The sequence below is a fragment of the Chiloscyllium punctatum genome, chromosome 32 (genome assembly GCF_047496795.1).
Source record: "Chiloscyllium punctatum isolate Juve2018m chromosome 32, sChiPun1.3, whole genome shotgun sequence".
Classification (NCBI taxonomy): Eukaryota; Metazoa; Chordata; class Chondrichthyes; order Orectolobiformes; family Hemiscylliidae; genus Chiloscyllium; species Chiloscyllium punctatum.
In genome coordinates, this window is record NC_092770.1 from 63,842,928 (window position 1) to 63,868,169 (window position 25,242).

General features: G+C 39.5%; 1 protein-coding gene across 2 annotated transcripts in view; it reads left to right on the forward strand.

The window, feature by feature from the left end:
- The window catches only part of ipo8 (importin 8), a 95,243-nt gene that overhangs the window by 50,626 nt on the left and 19,375 nt on the right, over positions 1-25,242 (forward strand). For both annotated transcript variants that reach the window (XM_072552523.1, XM_072552522.1), the window contains 7 exons: positions 4,662-4,778; positions 7,238-7,327; positions 13,000-13,165; positions 14,621-14,781; positions 17,001-17,126; positions 19,448-19,514; positions 21,066-21,191. In XM_072552523.1, the coding sequence (XP_072408624.1) occupies positions 4,662-4,778; positions 7,238-7,327; positions 13,000-13,165; positions 14,621-14,781; positions 17,001-17,126; positions 19,448-19,514; positions 21,066-21,191 (853 nt within the window). The remainder of the gene's footprint in view (positions 1-4,661; positions 4,779-7,237; positions 7,328-12,999; positions 13,166-14,620; positions 14,782-17,000; positions 17,127-19,447; positions 19,515-21,065; positions 21,192-25,242) is intronic.

The window sequence follows — 25,242 nt, forward strand, 5'->3', positions numbered from 1 at the left end:
CCTACTAGAGAAGGGGCAAACTTGACCTAATTGTGGGAAATAAGGCAGGACAAATGGGGGGTGCACTTTGGGCCAATAATTCTATTAGTTTTAAAAATAGTTATGGAAAAGAACAGGTCTGGTCCACAAGTTGAAGTGTTAAATTGGGGCAAGGCCAATTTGATGGTATGAAAGAAGAAATTTCAAAAGTTGCTTGGGGGAGGCTGTTTTCAGGCAACAGGACATTCAAAAGCAAGATACCTAGAGTTCAGCGACAATATGTTCTTTTTAGTGTGAGGGACAAAGCTGGCAGAAGTGGGGAACACTGGATGACTAGAGATCTTGAGGCTCTGGTCAAGAAAAAGAAGGGGGCACATGTCGTGCATAGACAGCCGGGAACAAGTGAATCCCTTGAGGAGTACAGAGGGTTTAGGAGTATACTTAGGGGGGAAATCAGGGCAAAAGGGGACATGAGATAACTTTGGCAGATATGTTCAAGGAAAATCTCAAGAGATTTTATTGGTGTATTAAGGGCAAAAAAGCAACCAGGGAAAGAAGATCAATAAGGCTGTTTTTCTGTGGAACCAAAGGAGATGGATGAGATCCTAAATGAATACTTTGTGTCAGCATTTATTGTGGGGAATTAAATAGAGATGATTTGAAAAGAGTCCACATTACAGAGGAGGAGGTGCTGGATGTGTTAAAACGCATGAAGATAGATAAATCCCCAGAACCTGATCTGGGAAATAAGGCAGGGCAGGTGACTGAGGTGTCAGTGGCGGAGCACTTTAGGGCCAGCGACCATAATTCTATTAGATTTAAAATAGTGATGGAAAAGGATAGACCAGATCTAAAAGTTGATGTTCTAAATTGGAGAAAGGCCAATTTTGACGCTATTAGGCAAGAACTTTCAAAAGCTGACTGGGGGCAGATGTTCGCTGGTAAAAGGATGGCTGGAAAATGGGAAGTGAGAATCCAGAGAAAGTATATTCCTGTTAGGGTGAAAGGAAAGGCTGGTAGGTATAGGGAATGCTGGATGACTAAAGAAATTGAGGGTTTGGTTAAGAAAAAGAAGGAAGCATATATCAGGTATAGACAGGATAGATCAAGTGAATCCTTAGAAGAGTATAAAGGTAGTAGGACTATACTTAAGAGGGAAATCAGAAGGGCAAAAAGGGGACAGGAGATAGATTTGGCAAATAGAATTAAGGAAAATGCAAAGATTTTTACAAATACACTAAGGACAAAAGGGTAACTAGGGAGAGAATAAGATGCCTCAAAGATCAACAAGGCGGCCTTTATGTGGAACTGCTGAAAATGGGGGAGATACTAAAAGAGTATTTTGCATCAGTATTTACTGTGGAAAAGGATATGAAAGATACAGAAAGTAGCGAAATAGCTAGTAACATCTTGCAAAATGTCCATATTACAGAGGAGGAAGTGTTGGATGTCTTGAAACGCATATAGGTGGATATAATCCCAGGACCTGATCAGGTATACCGTAGAACTCTGTGGGAAGCTAAAGAAGTGATTGCTGGGCCTCTTGCTGAGATATTTGTATCATTGATAGTTATAGGTGAGGTGCGGAAGACTGGAGGTTGGCTAACGTGGTGCCACTGTTTAAGAAGGGTGGTAAGGACAAGCCAGGGAACTATAGACTGGTGAGCCTGACGTCAGAGGTGGGCAAGTTGGGCCCAACAAGTCCACACTGACCCGCCGAAGCGCAACCCACCTATACCCCTACATTTACCCCTTACCTAACACTATGGGCAATTTAGCATGGCCAGTTCACCTGACCTGCACATTTTTGGACTGTGGGAGGAAACCGGAGCACCCGGAGGAAACCCACGCAGACACAGGGAGAAAGTGCAAACTCCACACAGTCAGTCGCCTGAGGCGGGAATTGAACCCAGGTCTCTGGCGCTGTGAGGCAGCAGTGCTAACCACTGTGCCACCGTGCCGCCCACCATGTATTTGGAAAGGCAAGGACTGATTAGGGATAGTGAACATGGCTTTGTGCGTGGGAAGTCATGTCTCACAAACTTGATTGAGTTTTTTGAAGAAGTAACAAAGAGGATTGATGAGAGCAGAGTGGTAGATGTGATCTATATGGACTTCAATAAGGCGTTCGACAAGGTTCCCAATGGGACACTGGTTAGCAAAGTTAAATCAAGGGAGAACTAGCCATTTGGATACAGAACTGGCTCAAAGGTAGAAGGCAGACGGTGGTGGTGGAGGGTTGTTTTTCAGATTGGAGGCCTGTGACCAGTGGAGTGCTACAAGGATCGGTGCTGGGTCCTCTACTTTTCGTCATTTAGATAAATGATTTTGATGCGAGCATAAGAGGTAAGTTTGCAGATGACACCAAAATTGGAGGTGTACTGGACAGCGAAGAAGGTTACCTCAGATTACAACAGGATCTTGATCAGATGGGCCAATGTGCTGAGAAGTGGCAGATGGAGTTTAATTCAGATAAATGCGAGGTGCTGCATTTTGGGAAAGCAAAACTTAGCAGGACTTATACATGGTAAGGTCCTAGGGAGTGTTGCTGAACAAAGAGATCTTGGAGTGCAAGTTCATAGCTCCTAGTAAGTGGAGTCGCAGGTAGATAGGATAGTGAAGAAGGCATTTGGTATGCTTTCTTTTATTGATCAGAGTATTGAGTACAGGAGTTGAGAGGTCATGTTGCGGCTGTACAGGACATTGATTAGGCCACTGTTGGAATATTGCATACAATTCTGGTCTCCTTCCTATCGGAAAGATGTTGTGAAACTTGAAAGGGTTCAGGAAAGATTTACAAGGATGTTGCCAGGGTTGGAGGATTTGAGCTATCGGGTGAGGTTAAATAGGCTGGGGCTGTTTTCCCTGGAGGGTCGGATGCTGAGGGGTGACCTTACAGAGGTTTATGAAATTATGAGGGGCATGGATAGGATAAATAGGCAAAGTCTTTTATATGAGGTCGGGGAGTCCAGAATTAGAGGGCATGGGTTTAGGGTGAGAGGGGAAAGATATAAAAGAGACCTAAGGGGCAACATTTTCACGCAGAGGGTGGTACATGTATGGAATGAGCTGCCAGAGGAAGTGGTGGAGGCTGGTACAATTGCAATATTTAAAAGGCATTTGGATGGGTGTATGAATAGGAAGGGTTTGGAGAGATATGGACTGGGTGCTGGCAGGTGGGACTAGATTGGGTTGGGATAACTGGCCAGCATGGACGGGTTGGACCAAAGGGTCTATTTCTGTACTGTATATCTCTCTGACTCTCTAAGTGCATCCCAGGACATCGTGGGAAGCTCGGGCCCCTAACCAAGATATTTGTATCATTGAGGTGCTGGAAAACTGGAGGTTGGATAATGTTGTGCCATTATTTAAGAAAGGCTAGCTACAAGGAAAAGCCAGGGAACAACAGACTGGTGAGCCTGACGTCACTGGTGGGTAAGTTGTTGGAGGGAATCTGAGAGACAGGATCTACATGCATTACGGACTAATTACAGGCAGTCAGTACGGCTTTGTGAGTGGAAAATTGTGTTTCGCTAACTTGAATGAGTTTCTGAAGAGGTGACCAAGAAGATGAATGAAGGTAGAGCAGTAGATATTGTCTACATCGATTTTTTGCTAGGTCTTCAAAAAGTTTCTGCATGGTAGGCTGGTTAGTAAAATTGGAGCACATAGAATTCAGGGGAAGCTAACCTAATTGGATATAAAATTGGCTTGACAGTAGGAAGCAGAGAGTGGTGGTAGAGTTGTTTCGACTGGAGGCCTGTGACCAGCAGTGTGCCACAAGGATCAGTGCTAGGTCCACTATTTTTCGTCATTTATATAAACTATTTTTTGGATGAGAATGTAGGAGACTTGGTTTGTAAGTTTGCGGATGACACCAAAATTAGTGGTATAGTGGTGCAGGTAATAGTTCCTTGAAAGTGGCATCACAGGTAGACAGGATTGTGAAGAAGGCATTTGGCATGCTTGCCTTCATTAGTCAGAGCATTGAGTACAAGAGTTGACACGTCATGTAATGGCTGTACAAGATGTTGGTAAGGCCACATTTGAAATACTGCATACAATTCTGGTTGCCCTGCTTTGGAAGGATGTTATTAAACTGGAAAGGGTGTAAAATGATTTACAGGGATATCACCGAGACTGGAAGATTTGAGTTATAAGGCCTGGACTTTCCTGGGGTTTATAAAATCATGAGGGCATTAATCAAGGTCTTTTCCCTAGGGTAGGGGAGGCCAAAAGTAGAGGGAATATCTTTAAGGTGAGAGGGAAGAAATTTAAAAGGGACTTGAGGTACCCTTTTTCATAGAGGGTGTGTATATATGAAATGAGCTGCCAGAGGAAGTGGTGGAGGTGAAGACAATTACAAGATTCAAAGGCATTTGGACAGGTACATGGTTATGAAACATTTTGAGGGAAATGGGCCAAATGGGACTAGTTCAGTTTAGGAAACCTGGTCGGCATAGACGGAGTGGGCTAAAGGGTTTATCTCCGTGCTGTAAGACTCTGACCAGATCCTAAAACCTGATGCAAATTTCAAGTTTAATACCCAATTATTTCCTAATGTAGATCCCTCTATAAATTAGTTGAAAACAGTAAACATTAACTGTATTGCTAACTTTATTTTGAAAATCATTCATCCTAATTTCATGTTTTGTCCCTTTTAACTGCCTTGACTTTTGTAGGTTTTGCCAAAGATGATGAGCTTTTGTTACCAGATCTTGACAGACCCGAGTGGTGATCCTCGAAAGAAGGATGGAGCACTGCATGTAATCGGTTCTCTGGCAGACATTCTGCTGAAAGTAGGTGGATAAATAAAGATATTTGTGTCAAGTTCGCCTTGACAGTTGAGATTAGATTAGATTCTCTATAATGTGGAAACAGGCCCTTTGTCCCAACCGACCCTCCGAAGAGTATCCTACCCTGGGGCCCTCGTGCTGTGAGGCAGCAGTGCTAACCACTGAGCCAACATTTAGCCAGTGGAAAGCTGAGCTGAAGGAATCAGAAGCTTTTACATTTGAAGTGTAGTCTGTGCTGTTAGCTGATCTTTGCTGGAAAATACTTGGGCTCCGTAGGTGGCAAGAAAAAGAGAAATCCAGTACTTTACAGGGACCTGGGGACTGGGACTAATGGATAACTCTTTCCAAGAGTTGACAGAGGCACAATAGGCTGAATATCCACCATTTGATTTGCAAGATTTTAATGACGTCTACAGAGCAGACATGCTTGCATCTTGAACAGATGGGATTGGTCTTTGCTGCTCTTGTCTCTGAAAATAGTTTGATGGCACTCATTGTCTAGGTTCATGCAAGTGAATTCGTCATTCTGCCGAGGCTTCCCTCACAAAAGCAAGCATTTTCATACAAGAAAGGGAGAAAGGAACAACTCGATAATCTGTTTCTAAATGTTGATAGTACTGTCTCTGACCTAGAATCTAAATGTGTAGTATCAAGAAATGCCAGACACATCTAGCATTTAGCTCAACCACGATAATTGTACTTAACATTTTATGAGTTTAACAATTCTCATGGCCCACAATGGAAAACATGTATTATTTCATCTGTACAGTTTTGTATTTATGAAAGAGCAAAACTATTTTGGACAAGTAAATGTATATGTAATATCCTGTCACTAAAGGTTGTCAGTGCATCTTGACAAAACAATAAAGACATCTTGAATTCTGAAAGGATACAGCATCCCTTAGTACAAATTCTACTTTGACCTTACCTGCATTTTCTACATAATATTTGAACATAATCAGCATCAAGCAGCAAAGACTGACAACAACACTGTTCGAAATAAAGAACAGCTCCTACACTCTTGCCTGCAGTTTTATGCCAGCCTCAAATTTGGTTGAGCACTTTCTTCTACACACATTTCTCACAAAAGATACTCTGTTTCTACCATGCTCATGTATATTGGAGCTGAAAATGTGTTGCTGGAAAAGCGCAGCAGGTCAGGCAGCATCCAAGGAACAGGAGAATCGACGTTTCGGGCATAAGCCCTTCTTCAGGATCTCCAGGATCCTGGATCTTCAGGATCTTCTGATCTCCAGCATCTGCAGTCCTCACTTTCTCCTCATGTATATTGGAGTTAACTTTACCATGTGGGATCATATTCAAGCCAACAAAGGCTTCCAGGCCCTCAATTGAGTTGATTTTGAGCTCACGTCACAGATGTTTGAGGTCAAAGAACCTCAATAAAATTCAAGTCATTCAGAATCTGGGAACGTTCTCCACAGATGAAAATCAGTCTTAGCGTGAAGACAAAAAGTTGTGGAAAACTAATCAGCTCCAGAGCATCCACAAAGTCTCAGGCACCAAAATAATCTGTGCCTTTGTGCAGCAAGATTTGAACAACATTTGAGGTTTAATAATAAGTTACAAGTAACCCTTGAATTACAGTAGTACTAGGTTTTGATCAACTCAAGACCAGAACGTCTAAAGTCCTTTAGCTGATTTGCCATGGAATTTCTGTTACTGAACCCTCCCAACAGCAGCATCCTGAGATTTGCCATTAATGAGGAATTTAACTGAACAGCCATATAAATACTATGGTGACAAAAGCAGGTCAGAGGCTGGAAATTCTGCAAATTGCCTCATGATCTTCCAAACCTTTTCCAAGATCTTCAAAGCACAAGTTAGGTATATGATGGAATACTCTCTACTTGGCTGGGGAAGTGCAGCTTCAACAACACTTACGAAGTTTAATATATCCAGGGTGGTACGCCCATTTGATTAGTTCCCCATTCGCCACCTTTAAAATACATTCCCTTAAACACAGGCACACCATGGCTAATGTGTGTGCCATCTATAAGATGCACTTTAGCAATTCATCTGGTCTCTTTTGTTACACCTCCTAAACACATGATCTCTACCACTTACAAGGACAAAGATAGCAGATACAGGGGATTGTCATCACTTGGACCGTCTCCTCCGAATTGCACAGAATATTAATCTAAAACTCTATTGTGATTATTTCAATATCATTGGGTCAAAATCCTATAACTTCCTAACAGCACTCTGAATGTATTTTCCCAAATATACTGAGGTGATTGAAGAAGGAAAGGGCAATCAGGGATGGTCATCAGATGCCTACCTTATCGGTGACACCCATATCCCACGAATTAAGAAAAAGACACTAGCTCTCTGTTTCAAGCTCTGTTTAATATTATTTGACAGTTACCTCACCGTATTGTGCATTTCATTTTCCTCTTGCATCATCTACTCAGCTAACCCTTAATTTCTGTTTTTATCAACAGAAAAACATATACAAGGGCCAAATGGAGTTGATGCTTCAGAATTATGTATTTACACTCTTTAACTCCAATCTAGGCTATCTCCGAGCTAGGGTAAGGTCACTCATTGTTTGCATGATTTGGCGGTGAGTAGCTCCAACTAATGATTGCTGTCCTCTTTCCTTCACTATGCGGGGAAATAAGTTGCTCTTATGGCCTTTGAATTCTGTCAAAAATGCAACATTTGCCAGTATCTGTGGAATTTAGTTTGAGTGTAGACAGAAATGGGGTTGCAAGAAGGAAGTACTTGAGCCACAAAAAATGTAAAAGGTTATATGTACAGCAACCTGCTTAAGGGGAGCACCAGTAATATAAAATATTTGACCTCACCTTTTTTCCTCCCCAATTTAAAAGATTGAATTTGTGTAGCACCTTTAAGGCAGTAAAATGTCTCACAGTGCTACATAAGAGTTTACCAGGCAGAGTTTGACACTGAGGCACTTGCGATATTAAGACAGTCAGACCTAAAGCTATTAGGTTTCCAGTCGTGTCTTAAAGAAAGGGAGTGAGACAAAGATTTTAAAGTGAGAGTTCCAGAATTTTTGGGCCGAGCTGGCTTTGATAAGGAGTATGGCTATCAATAGTTGGAGGAGGAAAACTGGGGTACAGGAGGCCAAAATGGATGCTGCACTGAGTTCATGGAGGGCTGCCCTCGCCAATATGTGGTAGCTACAGTAATGTCTTTGTTTCCTAATTTTGCAGAAGGGTTTCATTTGATATGTTGACCTATCTTTCTTCCTTACAGCTGCAATTTCTCTCTTGACGAGTGTGTGTTTTGTGTTCGTTCAAGATTTCCAGTGGAAAGTTTTCCAGTAGACAGTTAAGCATTGTATTAATTTGAGTTGTGGAAATTAGAGTTAGTGGATTTGAGTTGATGGCCTCTGTTAAGCTGTTGGAGTTAACAGTTTAGTTTATAGCTAGTTGAAAATGGTTTGTGTATTTATATTTGATTCAAACAGTCCACTCTTGTGATCTGGTAGTAGTATTCCCATCCCTGGACCAGGATGCCAGGGTTGAAGTTGCATCTGCTCCAGAGATGTGTAACAACGTCTCTGAATGGGTTGATTAGAAAAATAGGTTGACTCAACCAGCGCCCTCTTGCGGTGCAGTGGTAGTGTTCCTACCCTGGACTGGGAGGCCTGGGTTCAAGTCTCACCTGCTCCAGAGATGTGTAATAACATCTCTGAACAAGTTGGTTAGAGAAATAGGTTAATAAAGGAACTTGACTGAACCAGTGGAGTTCATTGTGGTCTAGTAATAGTGTCTCTAAGTCAGAAGACAGATTCAAGTCCTACCTGCTCTAGAGGTGTGTCATAATACCTGTAATGGATGATGAAAAATTCCTCGACTAACCAATAAGTTTAAAGCTTCTCCCACAATGCCCAGCAAGTGCTTAAATAAAAGTTGTGAGGTCTTGTGGCACAGTGGTAGAGACCCTACTTCTGAGCCAGGAGGGCTTGTATTTTCTAACCAATGTTTACAAAGTGAAACCTTGATAAAAGTTGGATGGTTCCTGTCTGAAACCATTTTAATATACTATTGAACAAATGTTGTCCAAAACCTGTCTAATCAAGCTCACACTTGAGTGAGTCTATTCTTCAAACTTCTTTATGTTTGTGCCTAAAACTAAGAATACACCTGACATGGCAAGTCAGTTGTTGGGAATTCTTTAAATGAGTGGATATTTGAATACAGAACAAATCTTGTAATTCCTGGGTGTCCTAATGCACGAATTGTAAATCATGTGCGGGTACAGCAAGTAATTAGGAAAGTAAGCTTTGTTTTATTCATTCATGGGATGCGGTATTGCTGGCTAGGCCAGCCTTTATTTCCCATTCTAATTGCCCAGAGGGCAGTTAAGAGTCAACCACATTAAAATATAATCATTTATTGTAAGGGAAATTGATTACAAAATTGGGAATGTTGTGCTTCAGTTATACAGGGCATTGGTGAGACCACATCTATTGTACAATTACTGAATTGCCTTTATTTAAGAACGTTGGAAGCAGTTCATGGAATGCTAACTACAACAATTCCTGAAATGGACAGGTTGTCTTCGGAGGAAAGATTGGATAGGCTATGCTTGTATCATATGGTCTAGTGGCCTAGTCAAGGGCTTTGTGATATTATCGCTAAACTATTAATCCAGAAAGTCAGCAAACGTTCTGGAGACCTGGGGTCAAGTACTGCCATGGCAGATAGTTGGAATTTGAATTCAATTTAAAAAAATTCTGGAATTAAAGATCTAATGATGACCAAGAAACTATTGTTGATTGTCAAGCAGGCCCATCTGGTTCACTAACATCCTTTAGGGAAGGAAACTGCCATCCTTAACTGGACTTGCTGATGTGATTCCAGACTCACAGTAACATGGTTGACTCTTAACTGCCTACTGGATAATTAGAAATGGATAATAAATGCTGACCTAGCCAGAGACACCCACATCTCATGAGTGAATTTTAAAAATCTGGGGTTAGAAGAGTTAGACACTTCTTAAGTCAACTTGACAGGGTAGATTTTCCAGCGCCACACTCTTTGACTCTGATTCAAGTTCACCCATCAACGTTTGAAAGTGGGGGGAGGATCTGAGGGTATCGGCCCCTCATTCTCTCTGAAACCTGAGATCCATCAAAACTTCCAGTCGTTCAGAGCATCCCAGCCCTTTAGACACCTGCTCAAAAAAAACATTTTACTTGTGCCAAAAAAAAACTTTTGCAAGTTTCACAAAGTTTAATGGCAGAGAGTCAGTTCTGGATAAACTCCACTCTACAAGGAGCAGGGAATACAACAATACATTGGGAAATTTCACTTATAACAAATTGGCATTTCTGTAACTCGCCAGAAATAGACAGGTTTGCTAAACTGGAGTCCCTAACCCTGTTTTTCCCATAGGCCCCATTACTTCTATTGTGTGATTTTCTATAACATAGTGTCGTACGGGAATGCAACTACCACGTCACAGGAGAACTACCTGAATTTGAAAAAGGTGTTTGACCTCATTAAGAATGAACAACTGCTGTAATTAAGCTATGTTTATTCTATTGCCCTGAAGTACTGAACAGAAATCTTCACAAATTACAGTATCGTAATTAAGAGAACATCTACTCTTCTTCACTGGATAAATAAATTCAAATGACTAATGGTGTGCCAGTAATGGTAACATAGTAGTGATCTGTAGAGGTTTATAAAATAATGAGGGTCATGGATAAAGTGAATAGCAAACATCCTTTCCAAGCATAGTGAAGTTCAAAACTAGTGAGCATATTTTTAAGATGAGAGAGGAAAGGTTTAAAAAAGTCCTGAGTGGCAACTTTTTCACACTGATGGTGGTTCGTACATGGAATGACATGCCAGAGGAAGTTGTTGATGCAGGTACAGTTACAACATTTAAAAGACATTTGGACAGATACATGGATAAGAAAGGTTTAGAAGGATTTGGACCAAACGGGACTGGTTTAGTTTAGAAAACTTGGTCAGCATGGATGTGTTGGACTGAAAAGGGTCTGATTTCGTGGTGTACAACTCTGTGATTCTACAACTAGACTAGAAATCTGGTGGTACAGTTAATACATTAGGAATATGAGTTTATGTCCCATCATGTTAGCAGGGGAAATTTAAATTCTGTTACTTTGTACTTCTGAAATGAAAGATACTCTCAGTATTGTTGAGCATGAATTCATTGGATTGTGTTCAAGACACATCTAAAGTTCTCAGCAGACAAGATATCACCTCATTTTCATTTGTACATGCCCCTTGGCTCCAGTTCGTCTGAAACTAGACTTCTCCTCACTGCTTGAGCAAACAGCAATGTAAACAGCACTTACAATGACAGTCAGGTAACTTGCTTTTAAAACGTGCAGTAATCCCATGCACAAACCTTGATTTTTTTTTAAACCAATCCTTTTCCCAGGTCTTGTTCACAATTAAACTACAGAAATGAGGAAAGATTCAGTCTTTACACAGTTCTTTTATATTTTGCAGGAATTGATTTTTGTTTTCCAATCTTCGGCCTTTCTACTTGATAGCCTTAAAACTATATTTTAAATTCGCTGTTTTAAATTAATCTTCTCACAATTCCAAAATAATGGGTGTATTTGTTTCTTTTCATATGGAATTTCTGTTGTTAGAATAACTCATATACTACCTTTTTGTGTTTTGTTGTTAAAGAGACAGGAGTAAGAATTGTTTGTTAATTGCAAACAGTTCAGTCTGTTGTACTTCTGGCTATCTTTATTAGAAGGAAATGCCCCAATAATAATATTGCCATTTTGAAAATTGGCAATACCAGGCAAAGTCACATGACACCAGGTTATAGTCCAGCAAGTTTATTTGGGAGTACTAGCTTTTGGAGCACTGCTCTTTCATCAGGTAGCTAGTGGTGTAGGATCATGGACACAGAATTTATAGCAAAAGATCATAGTGTCATACACTGATGTAATATATTGAACAAACCTAGATTGCTGCTAAGTCTTCCATCTTTTAGGATGGACTGCAGGTTTCGATTCATTAACACGCGAATCTCAGAAGTTCTTTCATGCCACATTTCTGACATAACATAACGTTTTATTAAAAAAAGTGACAACTCAGCTCAGATAATGTGTCAAAGGTGTGAGGTTAGAGTCTGTATGTATTCCAATCTTGAGTCAGACTGGATCTATTTCCAAAGTAGGAATTTGTGTCACTTAGATTATAAACAAAATTGATTGTGTGCTTTTTGAACAAAATAGAGTGTATCTGAAAATCCAAATTCACCCCATAGACTTATATGTGTGTGTGCGTGGGAGAAAGTAGACTTAACTGCTTTCTGTGTTTGTTCAATGTATTGCATCTGTGTATATCTTTTGCTCTAAATTCTGTGTGCTATGATCCTACTCCACTAGCTACCTGACAAAGAAGCAGCGCTCCAAAAGCTAGTGCTTGTAAATAAACCTGTTGGACTATAAACTGGTGTTGTTTATATTAACTTTGTCCAGCCCAGTCCAACATCACTACCTCCACAACACGAATACCAGGCAAGATCATCTGCTTCCTGTTTGACAGGAATAATGTGCATCTTCTATGTTTATACTCCAACATCAGATGAAGTCCCTCCGTATAATTGCAAATTGTTGATATTATCTGTATTTTAGATTTGAACATTGTAACATTAGAGGTTTTCAGGAAGATTTGCTTCTGAGTTCTCTCTTACATATTGATTTGGTTTGAATTAGCATGACCTAAGATGTCAGTTTGAATACTTGAATTTAGACTAATGTTCAGCTTTTCCTATCAAATTCCACAATCTCTACTTTCTCGCAATATGTCTCTGTGTTTTCTAAATTCTGGAAACTGAAAGAATATACAAAAATGTTTATCACTTTCTTAAATGCAGCAATTCATTGCTGATGAGTTGAAGATGCATCACCAGCCAATCAACTGTGAAAGGCTTAACTGTAAAACAGCATTTCGTCTTTCTGATCCTTGACATTGACAAACTGTGTGTGAGGCAATTGAAGTAATCATATTATTATTCCCAAGTCTGTTTTGGAACAGTGCAGCTACCATTGTATACTACTGAAATGTTCTAATCTCCACAGTCAGATCTTTGTTCAACCACTTGGACTAGCATACATGCAAATGCCTAAAAATTATCAAAATTAATTTGTTGCAACCATTTTCTTTTCCAATATATGGTCGTTGGTTTTGATAAAACTGAGTATATTTTTTATATCTGACTTTGTTTCCAGGCCTGTTGGGTTCTTCATTCATTTTGCAATCTAAAGTTCACAAATGATCTTAACTTAAGAAATGCTGTTGAGTTGACAAAGAAGAGTTTAATTGAAGATAAAGAAATGCCAGTCAAAGTAGAAGCTGCCATTGCTTTGCAGACACTTATTAGTAACCAAGATCAAGGTGAGTTAGAGAGATCTTACATTGAAACATTACCTATCATTATTACAATTGTATAGGCTTGTTGCCATTACCTGTTTGGACATACTTATCACCTGTGCCAATCCTTTATCAAATATTTGGATTCAAGCAAATAATTATTTTTTAATTGTTTTTAATTGTTAAATAAAAATTGATGTTAGAACTTTTCTTAAATTAGCTCACTTCTAATTAACTGTGTAAAAATTGTTTGTATTTTATGTTATGACAGTTTAGCTATATTATTGTATCAGTACAGCAATGTTTTGATGGAAATAGATATTGATGACTGTTGCTGAAGTTTAATAGGATCCACAGTGTCTGTTAATCCATTTGCACAGTACTTAGACAGAGGGAGGCAGATGCTGTTATGACTCTATTAGAATCAGCAGACAGTTATGATTACATAAAGGCCTGTAATGTTTTTCTGTCTTCTCTATTGCTAGCTGGATTAAGATGTGATGTTTCCTCTGCTTCTGGGCTTGTCAAATTAGAATTGAATGGCCTAAAGAACTATGATCTAACTGGATTGACTCCAGGTCTCTCACTGGCCCTTCTGTAAGACGATTCAAAGCTGAATCTTGGAAATGTACAATCAGTACACTTCTACCCATTCATTCTGGGAAGAGTTAGATCAATTTTGACCTTTTAGTATATATAATGTCAGTGATAGCAGCTGAGGAAAACAGTGGATTAGGTAGAAAACTGAATTGAATGTCAATATTATTGGTTCTCTTGAACATGAATATTTCACTTCACTGGTATTATACCTCTTGTTGTAAGTTTGCATGCTGAGCTGGTAGATTTGTTTTCATATATTTCGTCACCATGTTAGGTCACATCATCAGTGAGCCTCTGTTCAAGTGTTGGTGTTCTCTCACACTTGTTATTTATATGTTAGATCTGATCCACAACCTGAGCTACAAATCTTCTCCAAAATCACAAACACCTATCCTCGCAAAATGCTCAACTTAGCCCGAAGCTGGGAAAACCATGCCATTATTACCTCTTATTTGAAGGCAGCTAACAGTTTAAATCCAACAGCAACCACAGAAAACATGCTGCATTATGAACTCTCATTTAGAAACAAGCCTGTTTGATGGTCTAGTTTTATAGTCAATCGTAAACTATCTACTGTTCAAATGAGTAAGATTTGGAATCTCACTGTTCTTGACCACAAATCCAAACCACAAGTCAGGAGGGTTTTCAGTTGAGTTTGCATTACTGTGGAACAAAACCAAATACATGATCAACTGAAGACAGGGTAACTTGCCCACATTGTCGCTATCTGTTGTACAATGCAGTGTCAATTGAGGCTGTAGAGAATTGCAAAGACTAGGTCTGCCTAATAGGAGTGCACCGTAGATTTGTGGCAGGTGAAATGAAGTTGAAAAATAAAGATAAGGCATTGCAGCTAATACATTGACATTTGTTCCCCAGCTAAGGAATATATAAAACCATCAGTTAGGCCAGTAATGCAGGAGCTGCTCCACATTGTCCGAGAAACTGAAAATGATGATCTCACCAACGTCATTCAGAAGATGATATGTGAATACAGTGAGGAGATGACTACTATTGCTGTTGACATGACACAGCATTTAGTAAGTATATGCCAGAGACGTGTTAGTGAAGTTACCTGTTTAGTGTCTTGACTCTTTTAATTAAATGATACTGCTTCTGTGAATTGCTCACTAACTTTCTACCTTGACTCAGTGGTAGAGCCCTGGCCTCTGAGTCTGCAGGTTATTGGCTTACAACTCCATTTAGTATCTTGGGCACATATTCTAGCCTGATAATCCCATTGCCAGTGCTTCTGTCAGAGCAGTCATGTTTGGGATGAAATATTAAACTGAAATATAAAACTGAAAACACTGACAGCCTTTTTGGGTAAAAAGGCTTTTTTTTTTAAAGGCAGTATTTCAGAGAAAAGTATGAGAATCTCTTCCCTGTATATCCCGTATTTATCCTTCAAGCACCATTACTTCTTTAAAAAGACACAGGGCAGATTATCTGTCAGTTGTCTCATTGCGGTTTGTGGAATCTTGCTGTATGCCAGAGGGCTGCTGTGCTTCCTGCATCAAAAGGACTAGAGAAATTAATTACAAGCTTAATGTTTTGAATAACGAATATTGCACTCTTGAATGGCTGTTGCTTGTAACAAATGCTTGCATTTATGTAATACCTTTAAAGGGATCAAATGTCCCAGGTTGTTCCAAAGAAGCAGTCCCAATTGAGAAATGCAACAGATCTCACTATTAATTTCTTCACCCAGAAATTGACTTGATGCATAGTTTTTCAAGCGTGTAAAGATATCACTATGCCCTTCCTGATCACAGCACTGGTCAACGTGCAACCCATGAACTGCATGGGGCTCTTCAACGTTTCAAAGTAAGTCATGGCATATGGATCTCTGGATGGCTACATGCAGTGGAGTACCATTTATTATGGAATCATATTAGTATTTAGCATGGAATGAGAGCATAGATAACAAGGAGTGGTCACTAGAAAAGAACAAGTATTTGTTCCATTGAAGGTATCAGTATTAAAACATTAGTAGTTCTGATATGAACAGCTTTGCTGTTGAATTTAAGTAATTTTACCTCTGCTTCCCTCGTGTTGTCAGTTCTACAGTGTAGATGCCAGAACATGTAGCTCTTTGCTAGATATTTTTCTTGCAAGCTCAAAATCTGAAAAATTGTCTATCAATTTCTACGCACTAGATTTCTCTCCGTAGATGCTATCTGACCCGCTGTGATCTCCAGCATTTTCTGTTTTCAATCATTATAGCTGGGATGTAAGCTTAAACCTTGCATTGGCTGACTAGATCGGTGCAAGGATACTAATCTCCAGGAAGATGTCATACCACTTTACACAGTGCTTAGAGGGACAATTTAGATCCCTTGATCACTTCTTAAATCTTATTTGAATATATTGACATTGCAGCAGTCCCACCCATTATTATGGTACACTGAAAATTACAGCATCTTGTTTTTATAATAGTGTCCTTGATGTTCTAATAAATTTCCAAGACCTTTTTAGGAATCCAATTTGACAAAAGCTAATACCAGCTAAAAGAGGGAGACATTGGAACAGGTGACCACAGGTTTAGCCCAAATAAGAATTAGATTGGAAACAGTGTCTTAAAATAGAAAAAAGATGGTGAGAGGTTTAGATCGAAGAGTCTAGGTGACACAAGGTATAAGTTACATCAGAACTTGGCGTAAATAGACTGTTCAACCTTCAATTAAGTACAGTACAGCAGCCCATCTGAGTATGGCCAGCGGTGATTGGGCTAAGGAACTGGTGCATGATAGCATAGAGATGGAGAAAAGCAGTTCTGAGGTTGAAACTGGAGGAAGTTACAGAGACTTGTATGGGAGTGGCTATGGAGGTGTTTGAAGTGAATAAGAGGTACAAAATTATCTTGATAAGAATTGGATATTAGACTATACCATAGCTGCTAAAATCCAAACTGCATCTCCCCTATTTTCATTCAATCTCCTGTTGGGATCAGTGAGTGCACTATAGTCTTTGTTACATTGTAACAATTGAATAACTGGAGTGATGATTAATGGTGACAATTGTGTTCAGACCTAAGTTGACAGCCATAGAATCTTGATTGATCATGTTCTTTTTTGTTCTATTCTTTTGATATTATTGCCATTGGCACTCCCTCTACCTGTTGACAAGATATTTTAGTAGGTAAAATATGTGAATGATGCAATTTCTTTGCAACATTTTGGTACTTGCAAATTTTAAACAACTTTACAGAACTTAGAGTATGGAAATACAAATATAAGGTGTTTGCTTTTCATTTCAGGCCATGACTTTCAGCAAAGTCCTCCAGAGTGATGCTTATGAAGAGATAGAGGACAAAACAGTGATGGCTATGGGTATCCTTAACACAATAGACACCATCTTGACTGTCGTGGAGGCTCACAAGGAGGTCAGTGACCATTTTGTTTGGACTCTGAGCATTTAGTGGTGAGATGGTTAGGTTAATCATATTTTGAAATTAATAAAAGTCAGGTAAGTGATGCATGCTTTAGAAGAAAGAGATGAGGCCTTTGACCTAACTTTGGTACATTTATTGTGTGTAGTGAAGTTGGTGTACAGTGTACCTGTTTCGAGCAAGTAGAACACATGGGCCAAGTTTATGTTGGGGAGGCGTAAGAGAGGAATATGATAGTACAGTAATTATGAATGGCAGTAGGGAATAAGCAAGAAATATATTCAAGATGTGTGGGGCTGAAGTGGACAAAATAAATGAAAAGAATGGGGTAATGAGGACAGACTTACTGTGCAAACCAAACTCTGTGTGTGTTTTGTTACACATACAGGAAATAGATGTGAAGTTATTAGTGCAAACATTTCAGAAAGTTATACATCACTAAATCTAATTGAAGGAAATAGTCCCAAATTCAGTAACCTGTTTGTCCTGGAAATCAATGTTTGGAAATTTCTCACTGTTTGATGATCAAGAGTCCATGGTCAGATATTGCAATTTTAAAGCAGTTTCTCTTTTCTTCATACAATAAGCTTGTGACTGTGCAATGACTAAGTGAGAGTTTCAGAAACATTACCAGTGTACCAGCTTGCCTTCAAGAGAAAGCACAGTTGTGTTCCCTACAGTGCAGTGTTACACTCTGCAGCAGATGTCTTTTTGTTGCCAATTTTCTTTATATATTTCCCAGGTAATCATGCCCAGGTATTTTCTAAACTCTCTCCCCACGGCATCCCACCCATTCCTCCTTGCTGTATTTACTTGTACTGTATATTCTGTTTGCACGGGGGAATTGGTCAACATTCATTCTCACTTCTCTCATGTGCTTATTGTAATAACTTTCTCCAGTGCAGTTTTACAAGTGTTATGAAACAAAAAATTCAAATCTGCCAATGGCCCAAATCTATCTACTTATTTACCTTTGTGTGATAGAAGCATGTGGCTCCGAAAGCACCTCTTAAATTAGAGTAAAATGAAATCTAAAGTTAAAAGGATAAACATTTCCATGTTATATTGAGTGAGGAGCTCGATCAAATGATCTTTCGTAATTCCAAACTTTTCCTGTGACGTAATAGACATTGAGCAATTATTTTTCACTATTTTCATTTACTGGATGTGGGTATTGCTGACTAAGCCATTATTTATTGACCATCACCAGTTGTCCTGCATTCTTTAACTGATGCAATCCTTGAAGTGTAAGTACACTGTTAGTGCTGGAAGCGGGGGGGGGGGGCATTCTGCAACAATGAGGGAATGGTGACTACATCTCCAAGTCAGGGTGGTGTATGAGTTGGTAGGGAGTATCCATGTAATATGTTCCTATGCAGATGCTGCCCAGCTCCTCCTGGATGTGGAGGTTTTGATTTAAAGTAAATGTGTCAAAGGACCCTTGATGACCGCATCTTGTATTTGGTAAACTGGTAGTTTTGAATGTTATTGAAGCTGTACTAATTCAGACAACTGGGGACTATCCCATTGCATTCTTGCCCTTGTCTTGTAGATGGGGACCAGGAATTGGAGAGTCAGAGGTGAGTTACTTACAACAGAATTCCTCGCCTCTGAGCTACTCTTGTAGCCACAATATTTACGTGGCTGGTCCACTCCAGTTTCTGGTTAGTAGTAATGCCAAGATATTGATAATGGGGAATTCAGTGATGGTAGTGTCATAGAATATAAAGGAGCAATGGTTAGATTCTCTTTTTTGAGGTGATCATTGTCCGGCACTTGTGTGGCCAAATACTGCTTGCTACCTATCAGCTCCAGTCTGGATAACGTCCACCTCTTGCTGTATTTGAGTATGAGCAGCTTCTCTATTTTTTGTTTCACTCAGTCCTTGTTGCTCAATGTAAAATGAAATTGTTTCCTGCTTTTGTAGTTTTTAAAAGTGTGCTATAATTGTGTCATTATAAAGGTTTACCAATTAATTCATTCATTCTGGGTGGGATAGCAGTGTCAAATGTTTTTTACTGCAACTCAGATGCTGTTCCAGCAAGAGGATGGAGTCTTTTTTTGAGAGATTTTTAAGGAGCCTATTGAAGGTTTGAAGCGGAAACAAACTGCTTCATTTCACTCTTAACTCAGGATATTTTGTCCCTGTTTTTGAAGAGTTGTGTCTTCAATTAGAGATAAGAGAAGGTAAAACTTCTGGTAGATGTATTGAGAAATTGGATCTTTCTGTTGCTTGCTCACCTTGATTGCTATCTGTTTATCCCAGAGTAACAGTACACATCTTTTTCCTCCTCCATCTCCACCCTATCCTCCAGATTACACTGCAGCTCGAGGGCATCTGTTTGCAGGTGATTGGACTAGTACTTCAGAAACACGTAATAGGTACAGTCTATATCTGTTGTTTGAACTTTTGCTATTTAAAATGCAATAAGGCCTTGATAACATTGTACAAATGTTAGGATTTCTGTTGTGGTTCTGTTCGCCGAGCTGGGAATTTGTCTTGCAAACGTTTTGTCCCCTGTCTAGGTGGCATCATCAGTGCTTGGGAGCCTCCTGTGAAGCGCTTCTGTGCTATTTCCTCCGGCATTTATAGTGGCCTGTCTCTGCCGCTTCCGGTTGTCAGTTCCAACTGTCCACTGTAGTGGCCGGTATATTGGGTCCAGGTCGATGTGTTTGTTGATAGAGTCTGTGGATGAGTGCCATGCCTCTCGGAATTCCCTAGCTGTTCTCTGTTTGGCTTGCCCTATAATGGTAGTGTTGTCCCAGTCAAATTCATGTTGCTTGTCATCTGTGTGTGTGGCTACTAAGGATAGCTGGTCGTGTCGTTTCGTGGCTAGTTGGTGTTCATGGATGCAGATCGTTAGCTGTCTTCCTGTTTGTCCTATGTAGTGTTTCGTGCAGTCCTTGCATGGGATTTTGTACACAACATTGGTTTTGCTCATGTTGGGTATCGGGTCCTTCGTTCTGGTGAGTTGTTGTCTGAGAGTGGCTGTTGGTTTGTGTGCTGTTATGAGTCCTAGTGGTCACAGTAGTCTGGCTGTCAGTTCAGAAATGCTCCTGATGTATGGTAGTGTGGCTAGTCCTTTGGGCGCTTCACAGGAGGCTTCCAAGCACTGAGGATGTCACCTAGACAGGGGACGAAACGTTTGCAAGACAAATTCCCAGCTCGGTGAACAGAACCACAACAACGAGCACCCGAGCTACAAATCTTCTCCCAAACTTTGTTAGGATTTCTGTAATCATCAGTGCACAAACACCTAACAGGATACTGAGAAAGAACTTAAATTTACATGGAAGCCACTTACTATCTTAGAATGTCTGAAGTAATTTGCAGCCAATGAAATTGTAGTAGATACTTATCGAATTATTATAGAAAAAAACGCAGTGGCTATTTTGCACACAGCCAGGTCTCACAGTCAGCAAAGAAATAAATAATCAGATGTTTTCAGGGCATGTGGCTTGAGGGATGAATATTGGCCAAGACATTGGGAGAACTCCCCCCTTTTCTTTGAAGTGTTGCCTTGAGATTGTTTACATCCATGAGAGAGCAGGCGGGCCTTAGTTTTACATGTAATGGAAAGCCTGTGATGATGCAGCTCTCTTCCTGTAGTGGACTGGATGTTAATGCAATTTATGTGATCAGATGTGGGATAGAAGTACTACCTCTGAGTCATGGTTAACGTATGTTAATATTGACTAATTAACATGTTTTTTTTGCCATTCCTCAATATATTGTGTGTTTCTGATGTGTCGTTAAGTGATTTCAGACTGCTTCTGCATTCCTTTCATAACTACAGTATTGTTCTACTAAAATAACCTGTAATCTTGCCATGTTTTTATTCTGATGTTATTTTTACTCCTGATGAAAATGTAATAGCTTTTCCTTTATTTGAGAATTCTTAAATAGTAATCCCTGCTTTCTTTCTGCTGCAGAGTTCTATGAAGAGGTTCTGTCTCTTGCATATAGTTTAACATGTCAAGTCATATCACCTAATATGTGGCAACTTCTTGGTGTTCTTTATGAAGTCCTTCAGCAAGACTGCTTTGAATATTTCACAGGTATTCCCAGTTATTCCTTTGAATACATTTCAAAAACTACATATTGCAACAGCAAGTTTGGCTTCAAATGCACAATTTACCATTGATAATAACATCCATTATGGTATATCTATATAACAGAGAATTCAAATTTCAGGTAATCCTGCATTACTAAACTTGACACAATTTAATTAGTTGTCTAATTTTTTTTTCAGCTGGATTTGAAACCCACTAGTCTGAATTTCTTTGCTATGAGTCCTTACTTGATTATGAAAGTAGACATAAGCTATTAGATAAAACTAATGTGGATGTCAGCAAAATAATATTGCTGGCTTAGCCTGCAATGAGATCTGTCCAAGGTTTGATCGAAGACCATGAGAAAAACCATCTGAAATTGTGCCATGAAGATCGCTGTGAAAAGTGAATGGAAGTGAGATAGAAGAATGATATTCTAAAGAGGGTTTAATGAGTTCTGTAGTAATAGGCTGTTGATAAAATTAGTGTGATTTAATTGTTCCAATGGGTAACCAGATCAAATAACATTGACTTTCACACGCTGTTCAACACTTCTTGTGAGTGATCTACATTTGAGCTTGAATGTAGACATTTTTATCTCTCAAATATAAAAAGTATGAGTCTATTACATTTGCAGACTACATTTAGCATCTAGTAAAATATCACATCTTGAATAAAGTAGGTATTTTGTCCAAAGCAAAACAAGTCTTCTCCACTGAATAAGGAACTATTAAATGTTTGTTTATTATCTTAACCATACTGGCTAGCTGAATGGCAAAGCCATACTTATTGATTGGGTATGAAGAGCTTGCATGTTGGCTAAACATGCAACCACACTACTTTCTCAACAGTACAACTACCAATTGGATGATAAAGAAGCCCCCACAGAAAACTGCATATTTTAAAAGGCTCAAGCTTTAAAATATATATACACATATCTGAATTAGTGCTGTCAGTTAATTGCAGTTGCCATTTTTCCTTCTATCTCACTGATATATACAGCTCTATTAATTAACATTTTGATTAAGAAATGCATAGTTGCACCTCAAGTTATTAACTTTGCCCAATTTTTCCCCCCCAAACATGTCAATATTTTGTCTTGTTTGGCAAACCATTCATTTTCTTTCAAGAAGCACTTAACATTAAATATTCTGCAGATTTTGCCTTTTCCCTTTGGCCTTCATTTGGCCCAGCCTGATCTTAAATGTATGATCATCAGTGAATTTTGATGGCTAAGCATTTCTCCACTGGTGGAAGGCAGTTATCTCTTAAAGCCAAAATGTGGTTCTGTTGTATCACTGTTGTTCATAAGAAAGTGCAACAATTGAGAAGGAGACAACATAGATGAAATATACTCATCTCATCCTCAATCTGTTGGAGCCAACCTAACTTCAGTCTTGACCATAGCCTACTATGGGGAAGAATTAAACAGATCAGCTTTAAGGTCTGAGGAAAAGCACCGTTATAGCTTACAGGCAGTGCTCATATTGCACTAATGGATCCTGGCTTTATGGTCTTCCAAATCTAGTCCACACCCATTACATTTTACATTTTACTGTGCCTCATTAACTCAATTATGTAACTAAGCTGCCTTTGAAAATCAGGCTAATCATATATCTACTACTTTGAACTTGTTCAACATGGAAATGGGTGTCAGATTTCAGTCTTTTAACATTTTAATGCTGCCTCTCTACATCTGTCTCTTGTACCTGTTGAGGTTTAAAACCCTACCCGCTGTCACCTCCCCCACTGCTTCCTCCTTCTCCTATATTCTATCAAACACGGTCATATCAAATGGTCAATCTGTTGCATGTAAACAAAAATAAAAATGCTGCCAATGTTGAAAATTTGAAAGTGTTCTGCTAACAGGTTATTTATCTGACACATTGAGTCTCTTTCTGCAGATGCTGCCTGATCTGAGTATTTTCAACACACTTAATTTTATTTCACATTCTTGATTGATGTTTCCAGTCTTAAATTGATGAATCTGATCATTTTCATAAATTCCCTCCACCTTTCCGGGAGTTGCTAACCCGAGATATCAAGTCAGTCTTCTTAGCCCACTGTTCCCAGAGTGGGAAATTGCCTTGTCGGCACTTGTTTAAAAGTAAGCTCAGAACGTTGTGTTGTAGATTTGACGTTATTACAAAGGCTGTAATGTGAGTATCACTTTTTCCATTACCACCTTTTCAGTTCAGAAGAAGTCATATCGGACTCAAAACATGAATATTTAATTTTGTTTCTCTCTCTCTCCAAGTTGGCCCTGTTGAGTTTCCCCAGTACCTTTCTAACCTGGTCTCTCTGCCAGTCGAGTAAGGAACTCTTTGTGGTTGCAGCATCTTTCCACACTGAAAGAGCACACAACTTTTATAACTGCAATCTTTACTTTCAGGAAACTAAACTTTACAGGCAAATTGTATCATCTCTGTTTTAGTGGAGAAATTATGAGCCAATTTAAATCTTATATCATCAAACCGAGCTAGGAGACAATTTAGCAACTTGATGAATGTGAAAGGACGTTATTACAGGCGTATTATGATTGGCTGTTTTCTGTCAGACTACTATAAAAAGCAGCACAAGAAAGTTGTGCTCTACTTAATTAGCAGCTATTCAAATTTCAATGCTTGGTTTACTGTTCTCCATGGAGACATTCTTAGAATTTGCTTTTGATTACCAATATAAAAGGTTTTGCGTGAGTTATGATTGTCACAATAATGACACTTGGAAATCGCAAATGTGGTTGGAAATCAAGGTTTAAAAAAAGCCATGAAGATTTGGTAAATTTAACAGACCTCTTTTATTTTCTCACCTTGTCTAATCTCTTCAAAACTATGTGCGCTTCAGCTAAGGCTTCTTCGCTGGTCATATCCAAACGTGTGATATTTCCATCTTGGATAGGGGGAGCAGATACATTGGAAGACCATTGCCCCCAGCAGATTCCCTTCCAAGTGTCAGATCATCCTAATTTGCAACAGTGTTGCCACTCCTGTGTCACTGGGTCAGGATCCTCGAACTCCCTCCCTTGAATACTTAGGTGTACCTAAATCACTTGAACAGCAGTGGCTCAAAAAGGCAGCTCCCTTTCACCTTCTCAAGGGCAAGTAGTGATAAAATCTGAATTTTGACCTTATTATCAAGAACAAATTTAAAGGAAAGAAATATGTAACTTTGCCAGTTTACTAAGTTCCTGGACCTACACATTCCTTGTACACCATGGATGCCCCATCCCAAACTAGCTACCACCAGGACATCCTCCACCTCTGCCTTGTACAAAGCCTATCTGGAACGGTGCATTTGTTCTCACATTGAGTAACTTTTCCTTTGACTTCAGCTGCTTCCTCCAAACAAAAGGGGATTTCCAATTTGAATCCATACAGGTCCTTGCCGCATCTGTCTTTTTTGTGAGATATGTTGAACGTTCTTTGCTCTGGATCTTCCTAAATTGCATCCCTTACCTTTTCTTCCGGTACATTAAGGTCTTTGCACGCCATTTTGCGCTTTTGCCCGACTTTCATTTGCCACAGTTCCCTCGCCTTCATGTGATCCAACTCTGACCTTTTTCTTCCCTTGACTTTTCTGTCTCCTTCACTGGCATAATGCTGTTAATCTGCATCTATGCATAACCCACTGACCACTACTCTGCTTCCATATGCTTCCTGAAAGGCTCTAATTCATTGTCCCAAATTTTCCATTTTGATTGTATCGCCTGCGATATCAGTATTTTTAAGATGTATTTTTTTCCTCAACTGTTGATTTCCCTCCACCATGGTTTGCAGGATGTTCAAATGTGTCCATCCCATTTTCCATACCATCCCCTTGTTTGTTTCTTTCATCCCATAATCCTTATCCTCCTCCCCTTCTCTAGCAATCTCCATATTCAACAGATGCTCTGTCATTTCGGCCACTTCCAATATGAGATGCTAACATCAAACATGTATTTCCATCCCATCTCTTCCGACGTTCTAAAGGATCATTCCTACCGTGTCACTTGGTCCTCTCTTCAGTCACCACAACAGCCCTCACTTCTAATAGCAGCTTCCTATGCAAGCTCAGGCAT